This window comes from Eurosta solidaginis, chromosome 3 (genome assembly GCF_040869045.1).
Source record: "Eurosta solidaginis isolate ZX-2024a chromosome 3, ASM4086904v1, whole genome shotgun sequence".
Classification (NCBI taxonomy): Eukaryota; Metazoa; Arthropoda; class Insecta; order Diptera; family Tephritidae; genus Eurosta; species Eurosta solidaginis.
The window spans coordinates 267,507,165-267,525,294 of record NC_090321.1 but is presented as its reverse complement, the minus strand read 5'-3'; the positions used below and the strand labels follow the sequence as shown (position 1 = coordinate 267,525,294).

At 33.8% G+C, this 18,130-nt stretch overlaps 1 protein-coding gene across 9 annotated transcripts in view; it reads left to right on the top strand.

The window, feature by feature from the left end:
• Positions 1 to 18,130, top strand: part of apt (apontic) — a 183,128-nt gene that overhangs the window by 149,419 nt on the left and 15,579 nt on the right. For all 9 annotated transcript variants that reach the window (XM_067776368.1, XM_067776363.1, XM_067776361.1 and 6 more), the window contains one exon: positions 17,507 to 17,612. In XM_067776368.1, the coding sequence (XP_067632469.1) occupies positions 17,507 to 17,612 (106 nt within the window). The remainder of the gene's footprint in view (positions 1 to 17,506; positions 17,613 to 18,130) is intronic.

Genomic DNA, 18,130 nt, shown 5'->3' with positions numbered 1-18,130 from the left:
ACCCTCGGGGAGTTCCCTCATCGCAACAACAACAACAAGTGAAGTGAACAAGTTAACGTATAAATTTATTTAATAAACAGATATTTCAACGAACAATTTTGTTCATACATCAGCGAACATGAAAATAGAAGTAGCCAATTTTATCAAATTTCGTCAGTTTAGCTCTTTTTTTTTTTTTTGTTATAGATAATTAAAAGAAAAATGTCCATGACTTTTGAACTGAAGCTTTGCAGGTACAATTGGTATAAAGTAGGATTTCAGCATGACGTAGCTTAGTTCGAGATTTCTTTTCAGCAAACCGATCAACGCAGGAGTACGGTATCAAATCCCACTGCTGGTAGAAAAGGCTTTCAGAACATCATCTATGTACATAGTGAAATGAGAATACTCCCCCTAAAGAAGAGAAATTTAATGCTGAACAAACAGTTTCCGCTCAATACCCAGAAACCTGGGCATACCAACAGACACCTGCTTGAAGTGGCCCCGCTTTCCAGAAATTTAAGAGATGGTCTATGTAAGCACTATGAAACAATTCGGCACTTAAGAATTCTTACTTTTCTAGAATCAACCGCGACATACCCAATGTATCTCCCATTTGTAATGATTTGTGCCCACATCACACCAACCATCTTTTCAATTGCAACCAACGCCTCTGACACCCTTATCTCTCTGGTCCAACCCTGTTGAAACTGCAAGTTTTCTCGGCCTCACATTAGAAGATATTGCCGATAATTAGTGAGTGGTCGCACCTATTGGATGGGACGAAGCTCGAAAATGTCTTCTTTTTTGTTTTGTAAACAATTTTCGAATTTTTTTGAAATTTTTTTATTGCGAATTCATACAAGTGAAAAATCTTTTTATTCCTCCATTGATATACCTACCTGTCAAATAATAGCTGACAGGGAACATGGCTGTCGCGAATGGCCAGAGAATGCAAGATAGGTTTGTTTTTTGGTCGCGGTTATTAAATTGAAATGCCATGAATTGCCCATTTTTGTCTCAAATCAGCTTTTCTTTTAAATGTGTATACTGAATATCAGACTACATATTTATATTCATTTCTAAAATCTAGTTAACAGATAAAATGTGAGCAGCCAGTTAAGCAAACATTTTGAAATATGTAAATAATGCAATAAACCAGTCGTCTACAAAAATTTTTGAAAAACACTATTGAGCAAATAATTTAATTAATCAAACAGCCGTTGAACAGGTGATCGAGGCTGTTTACTATTGTGAACGTTTTTATCAAACATTCGCCACTTGTATGAATTCACAATGGGAAAAAAATAATGATAATTAACGAAATTTGAAAAAATTCACCTATGCTTGTTTTGTGTTCGATACTGTAAGTAATTTTTTTTTAATTTTTACAATATTATGCTCTTAGCTGCTATATCAGCTTATAAATCTTTTCCTAGACAACAATCTCCTTAGCTTTCTCTGCTTTCACAGATATTTTAGCAAAAATAATAAAGCATACAATTTTGTTGTTTCTTTATTACTCTACCACGCAAATTTATTTGTCTTCCAAAAATGTGCAACAAACTTTCAAAACTCATAATTAGCTTATTTGTCCTAGTTAAAAAAAAATGTAAAAATGTGTAGTCAATAGAAAGAAGTCAAGCACAATGACACTTGACCTCACAATTATCAACGCCAAAGTACTTGATACAACACCAACGCAGAAAAACCAAAACAGAAATTTTACAATTTACGAAACTAGCAAAGTTTCAAATTCAGAGTCAGTCACAAGTCAACAACCAACAAATAGTCGGCAAAACGAGTACAACACATAACTTAGAGGAGCAAGTGACGCCCACACTTATTGGCGGACGAACAGAAGTTTTCAGGAGCCAAATTTTATATGTTATTCTATGTCGATATGTATGTATGACTATGTTATGTATCAATGGCTGTGAGTACTATCTAGTATTTGGGAATACGAACATATGACTGTTTTTTATAAACTTTCTGAAAATTGTAGTTCTGGAATGTTATGCTTATACTAAATTTATGCAAGTATATATTTATGTGTGCAAGTGTGGATGTATGTGTATATGTAAATGTGTGGGCAATATGTAGGTACATAAATTGTTACATTGTCACTTAAAAATGTTTTAAAAGTACTTCGAACTAAAATAAATTATTCATACTTATTTACTACATACAAACAAATTTGTCAGATAACTGTAGATACATTTAAGTAATTACCGAAAAAAATTTAAATGTAACGAAAAAAACATCGAACAAAAGCAACGGTGTGTTCAAAACAAATAACGGCACAACGAAAGATAAAATATACGCAAATGCGTTAAATGGTATAGCAGTTTTCAACAAAAGCTTATACCGTTCAAAAGTGTATTAAGGTGGTCTTTAAAACATAGCACGGAAATCAATACGAAGAGTGTTTGCTTTATATGGAAGAAAATTTTAAACACCCTTCGGAAAAATAATAAGGTTTTCAATCTGTCTAGAATCCATAGAAAACAAAGAAAGTTTTCCATTTTACTGTCAATCGTTTTTTACACGCAACAACAAAATTCATTTGTGAAAAATTTTCGACGGTTTCTACATTTCCTATACCCAACTCCATGCATGTTTCAATTACTAGAGGTTTGTTCTCCAATGATGACAGTGCTTTGACACTCCCAAATTTAAAAATATGGACTTGTTGCTTTTACGAAGTAAGAAAAACGGGGAATAATTCAATCCCTTTCAGCGAAAATTGTAGTAGAAAAGTACCTTTAGTAGTATATTAGTATTGATAATAAATTTGTAAACTATTTGGGGGAACAATTCATTTTCTACTGAATATTTGGTGAATTGATAAAGAGTTATGTTAGTTTGGTCATTCTTTCAGAATTTGTTTGAAGAACGCCGTAAATCAGAATTTATTCAAAAATACACCCTCTTAAAATTTCCTATAAGTTCAATGCATTTTAACATAAGAGGGAGTTAATGAAAAGCACGTTCTTCAACCTATGTAATTCTGACAAAAACAAAAATTTATTTTTTGTGACAAATCTCGAAATCTGAAATTTTTTAAAAATATTTTTAGATAGGACGATTTCAAACTGGCAGCCGACATGGGATCATACTCTACTCAGCAGCCGCAATGAACTGAGAAAAAAATAAAAGAAAATGGATTATTGTCTTAGAACTTTATATTCCGGCCTTGACTTTGACAGAAGAGTTAAGCTTTTTTGCGGTCCTGCTACGTTTATTGGGATTTTTATTCTGAAATTTCGGAAATCTCTCTTCCGTTTAAGTATTCATGGAAGTGCTCGTATTCGAAACACGTTCGTTTGATGCTACCTCACGAGGTCCGAATATTCCAAAAAAGTATGTATATTAGACTGGTTTGATTTATTAACCGATATCGCGCCATCAATTTTTCGATGGGATTTGAGCTCAGGAAAAAAAGTTCGACTACGCATACCCCAAAAAATAATTTTCGAGCCTGCGAAATTTCATTTTTTTATTTTTTTTCGACCTTAAAAATCAAAGTCGAAAAAAAGTCAAAAAAATGAAATTTCGCAGGCTAGAAAATTATTTGTTTGGGTATGCGTAGTGGAACTTTTTTTCCGGAGCCCAAATCCTATCGAAAAATCGATGGCGCGATATCGTTTAACTTATGTCCATACAAATCGACTCAGCCTAATGTATGTATATACATAATATTCCAAATATAAAACAATTCCACAAATTCTTAAATGGAGACGAAAGTTCCGAACATACGGAATGAATATGTTGGCATGAGTACATTTCGTTTTGGCATCTCCATTATTTACTTATGAAATTTTTACGTGAATCGATTTACTAGTCCAGTTTTTGGCGTTACATTTTAAATTGGTTAAGGTTTCATGTGTTCATAGGTTTATGAAAGTGCACGATTCTTTGGTGTCCGTACTTTTCATAAAATTACCCATGTTCAGCCAAACTAATAGATAATGGCAAAGTTAATAAATTCATCATAAAATTAAAAAATTTGTTCTAAGAAATTATGCAGTTCAGTACTTATCGGGTATTTGCAAACTGATTGTTTCCTATTTCTACTACTAATATTTTTGACTTATTTTGTTTTGTTGATTTTCCGACAGGGTGGATAAATGATCTATATTGGAACGATTTTCCGTCATCCCATGTCAAATTTGATTTGGAGACAAACCGGTTTCGGCGTTGTGCCATCATCAGTGTCGATTTTCGTTCTGAAAAATGATGACACAATGCCGAAACCAGTTTGTCTCGAAACCGAATTTGACAATGGATGACGGAAAATCGTTCCAATATACTAATATTTTTCTGCCTACAAAACAGCTATTAACAAAAGATATCTGAAAACGCCAAATAAAGAATTTTTGAATTTTTTTAAAATGTTTTTGTGATTGGTTTGCCTAGTTTCACTTACAATACTGAAAGAAGTTTTTCTAGATTTATCGAAATTTAAAAAAGAGACTCTAATTCACGAAATTTGATACATATTTCCACTGCTATCTTCGTGTTCGCTGCTGAAGTGCCCAAAGCCGATAATACTATAGTCAAAAATATTGCCTATCAATTTTGACCCCTGCTGGATGCATGTCGACCGTAAACATGTGTGCTTTACATCTTAATCGTATCCAATCGGTATGGACATTTATATGATATATCCTTTGTAGTGATTTTGTCGTTTGAAGGGATGAGACTGAATCGCTCATTTGATTCGTTTTTGACCACCATAATGTATATACATGTGTATGTATGAATATTTAAGCTCTATCTATTTTTATTCTTTTTTTTGTTTTTAATTCATTTTTCACATTATTTTATTATTTTTATGTACGTCGTCAGCTTGTGTGCTAAGTTCCTTTTAATGTTCGTTTTTATCAGGGTCGCGGCACATGTGCAATTCATGTAAATTTATTATAATAATTACCATTAAAATAAAAAAGAGAGCATACCTAAGCCAAAGACTTATTTTATTTAATAGTTTTAAAATGTATATATTATATACATATTTTATAGGCGAACAAATGTCATCGAACTGTCGTAGGCATTGGAGCCTTATATAAGACAACTATCTATAGTAATAAGTATGCTTTCGACCATACGACACGCATCTATGCGAGATCCTCACAAACCGCCCAATTCAAGTATATGTACACCAACGAACACGAAAACAGCAGTGTCAATTTTTATCAATTTTTTCAATTAAATTCTTCTTTCTCTTGTTTTCGACAATTTAAGAAAAAACATTTACAAATTTTAAAACTGAAACTATGCAAACCAATGTTTCCGAAAAGTTTCGAAAGTTGTAGAAACTTTTATGAAAATGCGAAGTGTTTATTTGGAGTTCCCTGAAATATTTAGAGTATGCAGTTTTGTAGCATAGTCAATTTTAGTCTAACAGAGTGCCATTTATAAGTCTTTTAAGATTCATATTGGTTTTTGAGATTTTTTTCCGAGGGGGTGTTTTTTTTTTTTCTTGCACCCTTTTATTTCTTACATCAAAGAAAATCTGAATAAAATTCTCAAAAATCAATGCGAGTTTTGGGATTAACTGGAACCTTGGTTGACTAAAATAGATTAGACAAAACGCATACTCAAACAAATTCAGAAAACTTCAAAAAAAAAGTTCAAAATTTCCATACAATTTTCTCGAAATACCTACTGAATTTTGAAAAAAAAAAAAATTTTAACGTTTTTGAGATTGGCTTGCATAATATCAGTAATAAAATGCATGGGATTTTCTTTAAAAATCATGCACATACAATTTTTCCTGTAATTCGGAATCCAACACAAATATCAAATTTTCTATCAATATTCGTTAAATCCATTTGTCAAATCCTATTGAAAATAGAAGAAGGGGAAAAGCTTGCAATTTTCGAGGGGCCGCTAAATCATATATTACAATAACTTAAATCGTGCGCCCAGCTTCATAGTACCATCGTTGGATGCAGGAGCAAAAATCTCAAATCTCTTTTAAGGTTAGATGAGCCTTTATTTGACCGAGCTAAAATTTATGACTTTGATATCCTCAAATAAACCTATTTACCGCTTATGCTAGGCATTACCTTCTGAAGGTAATTTTGTCTTCTTATAAGTACGGCTGAATCGTAGCCGAGTGGACACGATTTGTATTCGACGAAATCTTGCGGGGATAGAATTTTAATTTATCGCTTGAAGCGACTTATAAAATATATACGTCGAGGCCACTTTTCATAATCGTTGAAGGCTCTGACGATGTTGATTGTTCTAAGCCCAGGGTCCCACACGTGTGTGTGCTGTGCATGTATTCTAGAGTGGGTAAAATTTATTGTTGAAAAGGCACATCCAGTTTCTTAATCTATGGGTCGTACTGAGTAATATTGCCCATGGGACCATAGTTCTGAAATGAATTGCGAGCCTCCCTAATTTTGTTAGAAAATTTTATATCAAATTTTTCTCACTTGATTAGGGACAATATTATTCAGTATTACCCAGAAAATTTGTTTTTGTCGAGTATGCTGTTATACAGTTATAGGTACCTAGACCAATATATGTATGTATACTTCAACTTATGAAGAGGGGTTTTTTGGACACTAACTTTAGATAGTGAGGAGGGTTTATTCGAATAGACCTACAACTTCAGGTATGTCTCGCAAGGAGTATATTTTCACTGTCACACAGTGTAATTAACTATAGCGTGATTCAAAAAGTTCTCAAATTAATAATTGACTTTCATGTCCCCTTCGTTTAAATTATTTTGTTGTGCTCAAACTTGAAAACCCCTTAAGGCCATACACTTGAAGGACTTAATATTAGTAGCATACTCTAAACCATTTAATGGCCATGTTTCTTCAACTAAAATGGCTTTAATCATTTTCTCACAAATCGAATATATACACGCATACATAATTATTAAAATCACATCACACAAATAAAAAGTTTCCATTACCAATCTGCCCCTAATTTATTATATTAATTTAATTGAATTGTACGTTAGTTGGCATTGCTGTCGAAGTGAAAAAAAAAAAAATATTTTAAATTTAATATCGAAAACAGATGTTCATAATAGCAGCCGACCAATCAACGTGGCCCAAATGAATACAATAAAATACCACAAAAAAAGCTTACCGAAAAGAAAACTCGCACAATATGTTGGTAAATAAAGTCGTCAGCAGAGTGGCAATTAATGTTTGCTTTGCTGTTTTCTTAAGATTTTCTTTTATAATTTACGATTTTGGTTAAAAAAAATTTCAAAGTTACTCATTCTGAGTCTTTATATACTATATGTACATGCATATGTATGTATTAATGGCTGTATCTCATTAAATTTCATTTTTTATTTAATATTTATTTCTATCTTATTGAATTAACAGCCAATAATGCGCCGTTTCGTATGCAAAATATAGCACTACAAAAAATTTTTAAAAAATATATATGTATATACAAATGTAGATAGGGTAAGCGTACTAATATGCGGAACTTAAGGGAGCTTCCATGAGAAAGAGAACCTCAGACCAAAAATTTGTTTTTTATTAAAACTAACAAACACTTGCGAAAAACGCTGTTAAATATTTTAGCGCGTCCGAAAAATAACAAATTCTAACATTAAATACACTTTTAATGAATTTTTTCACTTTTTAAAGTAAAGTATTTGGCCCACATTTTTTGTAAGGATGAATAAGGTAGTTTTGAAATAGATGTCAAATTGTTTGTGGTTCTCAATTCAAGTGAAATACAGGAGCTCTTCTTTATTTAATAAAATTTAGCTTTATCTCACATTGGGTAAGTTTTTACTATTTTTTGTACAATAAATAAAACAGTATCGGCCTTCTCCCACACGTGACAAAAAAAAAACAAAATTTCTTTTTTCCTTAATTAGTGATGCACCGTTTTTTTTTTTCGTCTTTATTGCCTAAAACTAGAACTATATTGCGAATGTATACCACAACTGGAATTTCGTTTCTACAAAGTTATTTAAGAGATATGCAGTAGTGAAATTTGTCCCACCCGTGACAGATATGGGTGGGACAGATTTTGCTGAAAACTATAGCGTAATAATGCAAGATGAGATTCAGTCTGCACATTGGGGCCATGCACAGTTTACAGTATTTACTGCGTGTGTATGGCTGGCTGAAGGCAAAAGATATTCGTACGCCATTGTTAGTGACGTTTTATGCCGCGACAAGTATACTGTGTATGCAAGCCTAAAAAAGATTATCGTGTTACTAAAAAATAAAATTCCCGGACTAAAAACAATTAAAGTGTTCTCTGATGGTGCAGCATCACAATTTAAAAACAAGTATACCCTATCGAACCTTTGTTAAATGCCTACAGATTTTAATGTACAGGTAGAGTGGTATTTTTTCGAAAAAGGGCAGTGGATGTAGCTGGCGCTGTTGTGAAGAGGTCGGTATGGAGTCAAGTACGGCAACGTAAGGCTGATATCAATAATGCTGTAGATTTCACGTTAACTGCCAGAAAGGTTAAAGAATATTGAGACTATGCATTTATCTGAAGAAGAGGTTGAAGCTAACAGAATCATACATGACCGAAGATGGAACGATTTACTCGCTATTAACAAGCTTCAATCACACCATTTCTTAAAAAGGCGTAGTCAAGAGGATCATTCTATGGGACTTACATTCAAGTTAAAACTTACTATCTTAAAGTATTTAAACTTAACGTAAATAAAATTGATCCCGACGATGATGAAATTTCATGGAACGAGTCCGAATGTGAACCTTTGTCATCTTTAATTTATGGTGAATTATCGAACGAGGCCGATTCTGAACTTTGGCATCTATAAATTATGGTAAATAAGCTTTCAAAGTACTTTCAGTTCGAACGTGTCCCACCCGTGACAAAGGCTGTCCCCTCGTGATACTACAATTTATTTATTATTATAAAAGTAGAAACTGAAAGTAACCTATTGTTATGTTATTATATTCCACATATGTCAGTGCAAATGGAGATATTTAAATAAAATTAATTACTTTTATAAATTTGCAGAGTTTAACTAATACTTTATGTGACTAGAGAATAGCTTATTTTTTCTGTTCCACCCGTGACAATTTTTGAAATTAATTTTTTCCCAAATTCGTGATAATTTTACGGTTCTTTTTTTAATTGATGCATTAACAATTGACGTTGTTTTCCAAAATCTATATTTAAACTAGGAATAACTTGTAAAATTTATTAAATTCCTTCAACAAACATGTAATTATGCGTACAAGTGTCCCACCCGTGACGATGGAATACCCCTTAACACTTCCTTAACCTTTGGTGGTGATTACATTGCAGTCAATGGTGGGAATATTTCTGAATAATGTAGCGTATACATAATTTTTAAATATATAACTGTTAAATATTAAAGAATACATTTTCAAAAAGGGGAGCTTTTACTTTAGTATCCGGATGCGAATTTTAGTACGATAGTACGCCCAGGCGTGTTATGGTGGTAGCGTGCTCCGCCTACTACACCGAGGGTCCCGGATTCAACCCCGGGCAAAGTAACATAAAATTTAGTTTCTGTCATGAAAAGCTTCTCAGTGAAAATTCATCTGCCTTGCGGATGTCGTTCGGAGTCGACATAAAACATGTAGGTCCCGTTCAGTCAATTTGTAGGGAAATTAAAAAAAGGAGCATTATGGAATATGGAAAGGAAGCTCGACCTAAATCTCCTGGGAGTATTTTTTTATTTTCTTATAATATTTATTATACATTTTTGTTTCCATATTATTCCATATGATGTCTCACGCAATATCATAACTATTTTGAAAACCGTATTATCTCCGTAGTTTTTTTAAGCCCATTACTCAGCAGAAAATACATTATTATAAAGTTTATAAACCCTATTATTAAAACATATTATGACTGGGGATTATATAAAACTATGAATTAGGGCGTTTCACTTCTGCTTCCACGCCATTCCCCCTTCTTTCTGTAGGAAAAAGATATATTAGTATGGTTCCCGTTACGACCACAAAAGTTTGTGGGGAAACCTTGCGATATGCGTTCTAGCCCGACCATGTTGGGTACTATAGATATGACAATATCGAACTTCCAGATCATCACTCCTTTCCTGCTTCCGTAAGGAAATTAAGACCGTAATTTATCCAACAACTTTCGCCCTACGTACATACGTGAGGTTAAAGATCGCATTCTGGCGAAACGTCGTATAAGAGCTTTCTTGTACATGCTTTGTGTGTTTCTATATGTTGGTCCCTAATGATAGTGGGGATTCGCCTCTTCATGAGGATGACTATCCTGGTTCTTTTTTTTTTTGTTGCTAGCTGAATAGCGCAACTAACTTACCTTCTATTTATGCTGCAGAAGATCTCGTTTAAACTGAACTGTGCCATATCGCAGTTTCGCCTGGAGGCTACCACATCTTTTACAAAAGTGAGGAGATAGATGTTTTCTGACATGTCAAAACGAAGAAGACTGTTTATTCACCCTTCTTTGATACCGATCTCGCAGGTACACTCCTTAGATATTAAGTTAAAATATCTATACCCTGAAAGTTGTTTCTAGTGCCTGAAGGATGTCATTCCACTTGGCTGATTTAAAAGATATTTGATGTCCAGTGTGGCCAGTAAGAATATCGATCTTTATTGATGATCCGTTGTATAGGCTTCTTTACCGTGTCTATTACTTCTGTCATGACATGCGTTGTGGAGTTATCTCTCCGGAAACTATGCTGTTTCTGAAACTGTTCTCCCCATATTCTATGTTCTCTAGCAGAGAATTGTAATTAAAATGGTTGTGCTGATAAATACACAATTTTCTGCAATCCACATTCATATATTGCTTAGATTTTTTGATGGCAGAATACTTGTTCGTAGTACCAGGAAAGTGAGAACTATAACGGAACAGACAGCGGTCGATCGCTCAAAAAATAGGTGATGCAAACCTTTCCTTAGTCCCCTAAAGACTGCGCCAAGGTCTATATATACATTTTTTGAAACTAATATAAAAGGAGCACATAAATTCGGATAAAAAACACAAATTTTATACAAAAGAAAGGTATCCGGACACTGAAACTTACATTTAGCCTCAGTATCCGGACAGAAATGTTCGACCTTAAAAAATCCTGTACGAATACTGAAAAAATAAGACAAACAGTAATGTATCTCTTTGCACACCATAGAAGACATAATTTAAGAGTATTATAATGCTAATTGTTCGTTTCTCTCATGTTTTCAGTAACCGGGCAAGTTGTCCGGAATATGAAAATCGTACTAAATTTTGGTTTCATTATCTGAGCGCATGATTTAGGCGAAACATTTTATGAATTTGTTTTTTTATTTATAAAACCAAAGTTTATTATATTTCCAAAAGAGGTAACTAATTATATTCTATAATCCTTTATTGTCTTACTTTTTAAAAGCGCTCCCACTATTTTTTTGTTTTTGCCAAATCGGCATTAGAACTGTATTCTTAGACTTCAGCCCCTAAAATGACGCGTACCTATAAATTTGATGTAACTGAAATTTTGTTAGGATACCTAAGAAATATACAGAATTGCGATTGTGTTTTGTTTATACGTTATTATCCCATTAATGACAAAAAAATGCCAGTGTCCGGACACTAACACTGTCCGGGTAATAGTGCGTTTACCCTATGTAAGTATTAACAATAACACACAACTCCATATGGTGTATGCTGCGTGGCGTAAAGGGTATCTAAAAGCTTAACTGTCAGTACACAAATCACCCAATAATCGATTAAGTTCTTATGCTAAAATGGAATATCTGGCTAGCTTGCTGACGGAGTGTCCGCCATAATGTTTGAGGCACTAAAAGAATTTTAAATCAATTTATTTCAATGAAAAATAAATTTCGTAAATATTTATGAACAATTAAGAAAGTGTTATTAAAGGAGATGCAAAAGGGTGAAAACTGCCAAAGCAGGGTAGAAAGTAGAAAGATCAATGCACGCGTGTACCGAATATATGATATTTGTACAAAAAAAACTGGGCAGGCAGCTGCTCTAAATAAACCAGTCATCAATGCTTTATAAAATATTTCTTGAAGCATTAAATAAAAAAAAGTAACAAACTTGAAAAAAGCATTAATCCCCTTCAAAAACGATTTAAAATACAAGCAAAAAATAGAAAAATATCATTAAGTTGCAAAAAACCGAAAAAATCCAATACCACCAAAATAAAAAAAAAAATCAAGATTTGTAAAGTGATTTGCTGAATTTTACAAATGTGGTTAAGAGCAATGAGCCAGTCAAAAAGCAAATGGTGGGTTGTATAATTAACATCGAAATTTCTAGTGGAATATCGAATGATTCGAACTATCCGAATAGTTCGAAAGATTCGAGGAATTTGAAAACACGAACAATTCGAATTATTTAAAAAATCTAAATCTAAAATTGACTATTTTATAGTAGTGATCTTGTAAAATAGAATTAAATGAATATATTTTTTAATTAACATTGGTTTTTACAATTATTAATAATATTTCGAACAATGTAGTAAATGATAAACTAATAAACATTTCTAATTATAATAAGAGATTTATTTCTAGATTATTACTGTAGCATAGAAATAACTTTATGAGTCAAGTAATACATTCTATAATATCAATATCGACCTCATTTGGAAATGTTAATGAAGTTATTTGGAACTACTAATTCTATGAAATTAATAATTTTCTTTACCTAAAATCTTCCCGAAAATGATCGCCAAAAATGTAAAAACATGCATTTATTTGAATTATTCAAACTATTCGAATAATTGGAGGCATTCGCATAGTTCGAGCTATTCGAATATTCGGATCGAATCTCGGAGCGAATAATTCGATTTAATTCGGTTCGAATATTTCGAAATCTCGAATATTCGCACACCCCTAAAATATAACCGATCACCTAGGAGAAACGTCACATACGATCCGTGATCAAATGCCGTTTTTTAAGTCACAATATCTCCGAAATTGTGTGTCGAATTAATGAAATATGTGAACAGTTTTGGATCCATGATTCCACTCCATTCCATTAGGATTCCATACCTGATTTTTAAATTTACTATCGCGGTCTTATCCCTTTTTCTTTCCGTCTCCCGTTGAAGAAAGTTATATTGAACATCCTGTCAAAAAGCTAAAACGTAGCCATCTTGAACATTCTGACAGGCAGTGGGTGGATAAGATATCACACTTATTTTGTAAACAAAGCCCGAATTGACAGGTTCAACAATCGACAAAAAAAATCATGATACGTAAATTTTAGCTCTGTTATTAATGTCAGCCTATGAATACCAATGAAAAGTGTTAAAACAGATTTTCGTCTACGTAAGAATAATAGTGAAGGGCTATTGATAAAACAGATTTCTACAGCACCATGGTTATAAGAACAATGTATTGAGCGACGCGAACTTAAGTTTCTTTAAAAAAATGTTTAATATTGAAAGTTGTTTGCTGTTGGAATGTCCAATCAAAACAGTTATTTTAACAGAAAAGTTAGTATGTTTGAATGCGAATATGTCATTTTTACAGAATATTGTTAACTTGAGACCAACAGTTTCTTTTCTGTTGAAATTACTAAACAAATGTGTGCTCTTAACAAAAATTCCGGTTTAATTAACCATATTGCGATCATTTTATACCCCATTTTTGTTGATTTTATAAGCGGGATTTCTTTAAGTGTAATGGACACCAATCCAAAGGACTTCAGGTTCTTAGATCCCTTTTCTCAAGAGCCTTGAAAGGCTTCTAGATACGCACATTACAAATAATCTGCACATACATAGTGCTTCTAATTCTCCAACAAGCATCATCCACAAGTAACTCCATCGAGACACCACCCTACGCTATAACCTTAAAAACAGCGAAATTGACATGGAAGGGCTTCCTTCCATTATGCAAAGTATAAGCGTAAGCCGTAATCGTGTACCTACTATATATGGGCGTGAATGGACCAATCGCGGAATTCATAAAGCTAGACTACTCAGGCAAGAGATTTCTCCATAACAAGATCCGGATTGTACCCATAAGTAGGTATTATGAAACCACGGTGAACGCCTTTCTTTAAAACTATAAAGCATCTAAAACCATCTTCAAGCATCAGACGAGCTAGTGCACACCACATTGAACCTAATACGTGTACGTGGTATCATCCTAAATATACATAAGTATAGACTGAAATAATTATATTTACCATACGCTTCAAATACAATCATGAAACATTCAATGGGGGTAAAACTCCTTGACGTTATTTACAAAAAAAGAGGATGACTATAACTGCCCTTTAAGCATTTTAAGCAGCCCGCCGTAAACTCGTTTTATTCCAAGGCATCAGTGGATGGCGACCTTCACTTTGAAGAAACCGCACAGTCTGTAGAGTTGGCTGAGTGTAATACAGTCCATACAAGTCTTCGAAGTTATACCCCAATTTCTATCGATAGACTTGTACAGTAAATTTGAGGGAAGTTTAAGGGTCAGATTATGTAAGGCGCCGTGACACTTTGCTTCGCAGTCTCTCACATTCTCAATCACCCCTATAAAATAATAAAAATTTCATAAAGGCATTCAGGTCCACTATCACTCACTGAAGTGAATGAATGCTCTTATTTGATAAGGATTTTGGTTCACACGAAAAAAAAATGACTCGATGCTTTATAGATAATTCGCCTCTAAATGTAGGGTATAGAACTCGAGGAATCTGATCTAAAACTGAAGCCATCCACGGTTGGCTATACTGCTCATACCTGTATGTTAGTTTGCAGTTTTCCTTGTATTTGTTTTTTTTTTTTTTTTTTTGTATTTTTTGTCAGCTGACTACAATGCTGAAAATATACATGGTCGCTTACGATCACGGATGGAAAATCTTTTGCACAAAAAGGGCAAACACTAGACCGTCAAATAATACTGCCACAAAAAAGTCGGATCTGGTAATGCGACTCATCTATTCCTATGAGGCGTTGAATCAGAATTAACTTAATGAGCCGTTGTTCGGTCCTAACCTAAAATATTGCACATACAAATCACTGGCGATTGAGCGTTTTAGAGCCTAGGGTGGAACATGAACCCGCTAGACCGATTCTCGTAGCGGAAACGCATCGGCAGACATGTGAAAGCATTATTAATATACTATTTTGATTTAAAAATTGACATTCGACAAAATACGGTGCGAAAACTGAACTTGAGCTTTCTTGATAAACCGCAATAATAAGCTAACACCCACGATTACGGTGTGCCAACTAAGAGGAAGAGTACCAACAAAATTCACTAAATTTTTATTCAAGCTTATTTTAGGCCATTCACATCGACGCGCCTGTCAGTCACGTCGCCAATCAACTAATCGCGCAAACCGTCAAGTCTTAACAACTTTATTCGCGCTGCTTAATGGATAAAAGATGAAAAGAATCAAAATTATTGAATGAGACAATTGTGTTTATTCAAATAATTGAGTGTCATTGTAGCCCTCAAAAAAAAATTACATATGAAAATATTTACAAATAACTACACTCATATGTAAGAATGTCAAGCATTATATGTTCATATTTTATTACTTTCAAGTGTTCTCTGTTTCGTTTTTAATTTCTTCACTTTCAAAGTCATTCAATTCTGTGAGATTATTTCATTTTGTTTCCATTTTCTTTTGAATTCTCCAAAAAAATAATCATTTGAAATATGTTCCAGTTAATGGAAGCTGTTAAAAATTATCATGAACGCATTGAAGTATAAAATAAATTATTATTCGTACACAAAATGGCCGCTATATTATGTATGTAGCAATACTTATAACAAATATGCGTAAATAAATTCAATCTCTAAACAAACTAACCAATCAGCTTTAAGTAATTTTTTCTAAAAGCACTTAGAATGATTCTAACAAAGTGATCTGGTTGCTATTTTATTTATGAGATTCTTGTATAGTAGGTAGTTGTGCGATCGCCATGACAGTTAATTGGTAATCAAGAATGTGCATTAGGGTGGTAAACTTTTAGTACCTATTTTTTTTTTCCTGCCAAATCTCATTCGAAAATTCTATTTTCACGAAATGGGATAATGAAAATGTTGATCATGATGATAACTCTAAAACATTTGGACTAACCTTTGACTCGACATTTTCGATCGGTATATGGAAGGGGGTAGTATTCGAACAACATTGATTCTCCATCGTCGTAATGAACTTGGAAACCCAAAATTGAGTTATTATAAGTCTTTAATTTTTCCAGCCTTAATATAGTCCAGAAACATAGACTATGTAAGTCGAATTTTTATATTTAAAACTTTATACCCAGCTGTACTTGTAAACAGAGTATTGAATGGATATCCGTTGGTTGTACAGGTACAAAGGAATACATTCATCAAAATCGTCAGTATCGAAAATAATTTCACTAAGCCATATCCGTCCGTCCGTAAACACGATAACTTGAACAAATATTGAGATATCTTCACCAAATGTATATGAGCTTATCTGGAGCCAGAATAGATTGGTATTGAAAATGAGCGAAATCGGAAATAACCACGCCCACTTTTTCGATATCGATAATTTAGAAAAAATTAGATAATACAAAAACGAATACCGCTAAGCCAATGAAATTTAGTAGGTAGATTTGTTTTATGACGTAAAACATAAATTTCAATTCACAAATTTTAATTTGGTAGCACCCAGATTTAGAAGAAGAAAATTTGCCAGTTTAACGAGCCGTAAATCAAAAGTCGTTAAAGATATTAGATTCAAGCTCACTTAAGCTGTAAGCTCACTTTGAAAGGAATTTTCCTTAGGGAAGCGGGTTTAAGATGGAACAATCTCGAATCGTGCTACCACACCAACCTGTGTAGCCTGAATGGAACGCTTCCTGCTTGGAAGGGGGACATATCTCTGGTGTTTGGACTTATAACCGGCCACATACCAATCGGGAAGCATGTACAACTGCTGGGTGCTCCTTATAATGATTACTGCAGGAGCTGCAAAGGCGAAGAGGAGATAGAAACAGTAAAGCATTTTCTGTGCGACTGTCCTGTGCTTTGGCGAAAGAGGAAGACATCTCTGGGATCTCCCTTCTTTGACGATCTTTGTGATCTGGCTAATTTGGAACCTAAGAAATTCCTAACATTTACTGAATCGACCTGTTGATTTGAGTAGGAGAGACATCCACGTGGTTTCACAATGGGACCTTTTGGGTCTAAGTGCACTGGTGCTCGCACTGGTGGCCACTCCAACCTAACCTGACCTAACCTATTAGATTGAAATTGGTTAAAGACCACGCCCACTTTTCTTAACAAATCTTGCAATAACTCACATTTGACTGATTTTCTACCCCAGTAGTGGTATGGTTGAGCTAAGACAAAGCTTAAAAAAAATTTGAAAATGGGCATGACCCGCCCTTTTTTTGTTACATATGTGCATTATTGCGCAGCCTTATAACGCTATTAACCACACAAAGCAAACAACAACAAAGTTTCAAGTGCACAGCTGGGTTTCACCCGAACTTAGACCTCCTTACTTGTTTTAATACTTATTTAGTTTTTAAAACTGTTCATTGTATAATCGCTCATGCCTGATATAATTTTTTTATTCTTTTCAGGTTAATAAACAGTATTCAGCCACCGATCTGGAGGCTTTCATGAAAATCGCCGTTAATTGGCAAAACAGTAATCACAGTTTACTTGAAGGAGTCGATATAAAAGGAGGTAAGAGCTTTTGTAATGTTATGGCAAAATTGAGTAAAATTTCAGTTTCTTACTTGCCCTGCCCCCGCATTATATCTATCAGTCAACATCTGATGCCACTCGCACACAAACCGTTCTGCCTCACGTTTTGTCTTCTAAATAGTCGTCTCCTTAATATCGCGGTAGCATGGGATCCAGGCTCGTAAAAAGCAACGTCAAAATCCTTAGAAAAATATTTTCTAAGTGGTGTCATCCCAGTGACTTACAAACGCCACAAGCGTATTTCTGCCATGAAAAGCTTCTCAGCAAAAATTCCCGCAATTTGTAAGAAAAATTAAAAAATATTTTAACAGTGCAAATTGGAAGAGAATGTCGATCTGAATCTCCTCGGAGATATAGCGCGCCTTGTTTTTATTATTTATTATTTTGTAGTCGTCACTCCCCTTCATCGCGTCACGCTCCACCACGCATTGCTGCGTTCATACGAAGCGCATCATTTTTCCCGGGGTAGCGCGATATTTCCCATCCTATCGTAAGAG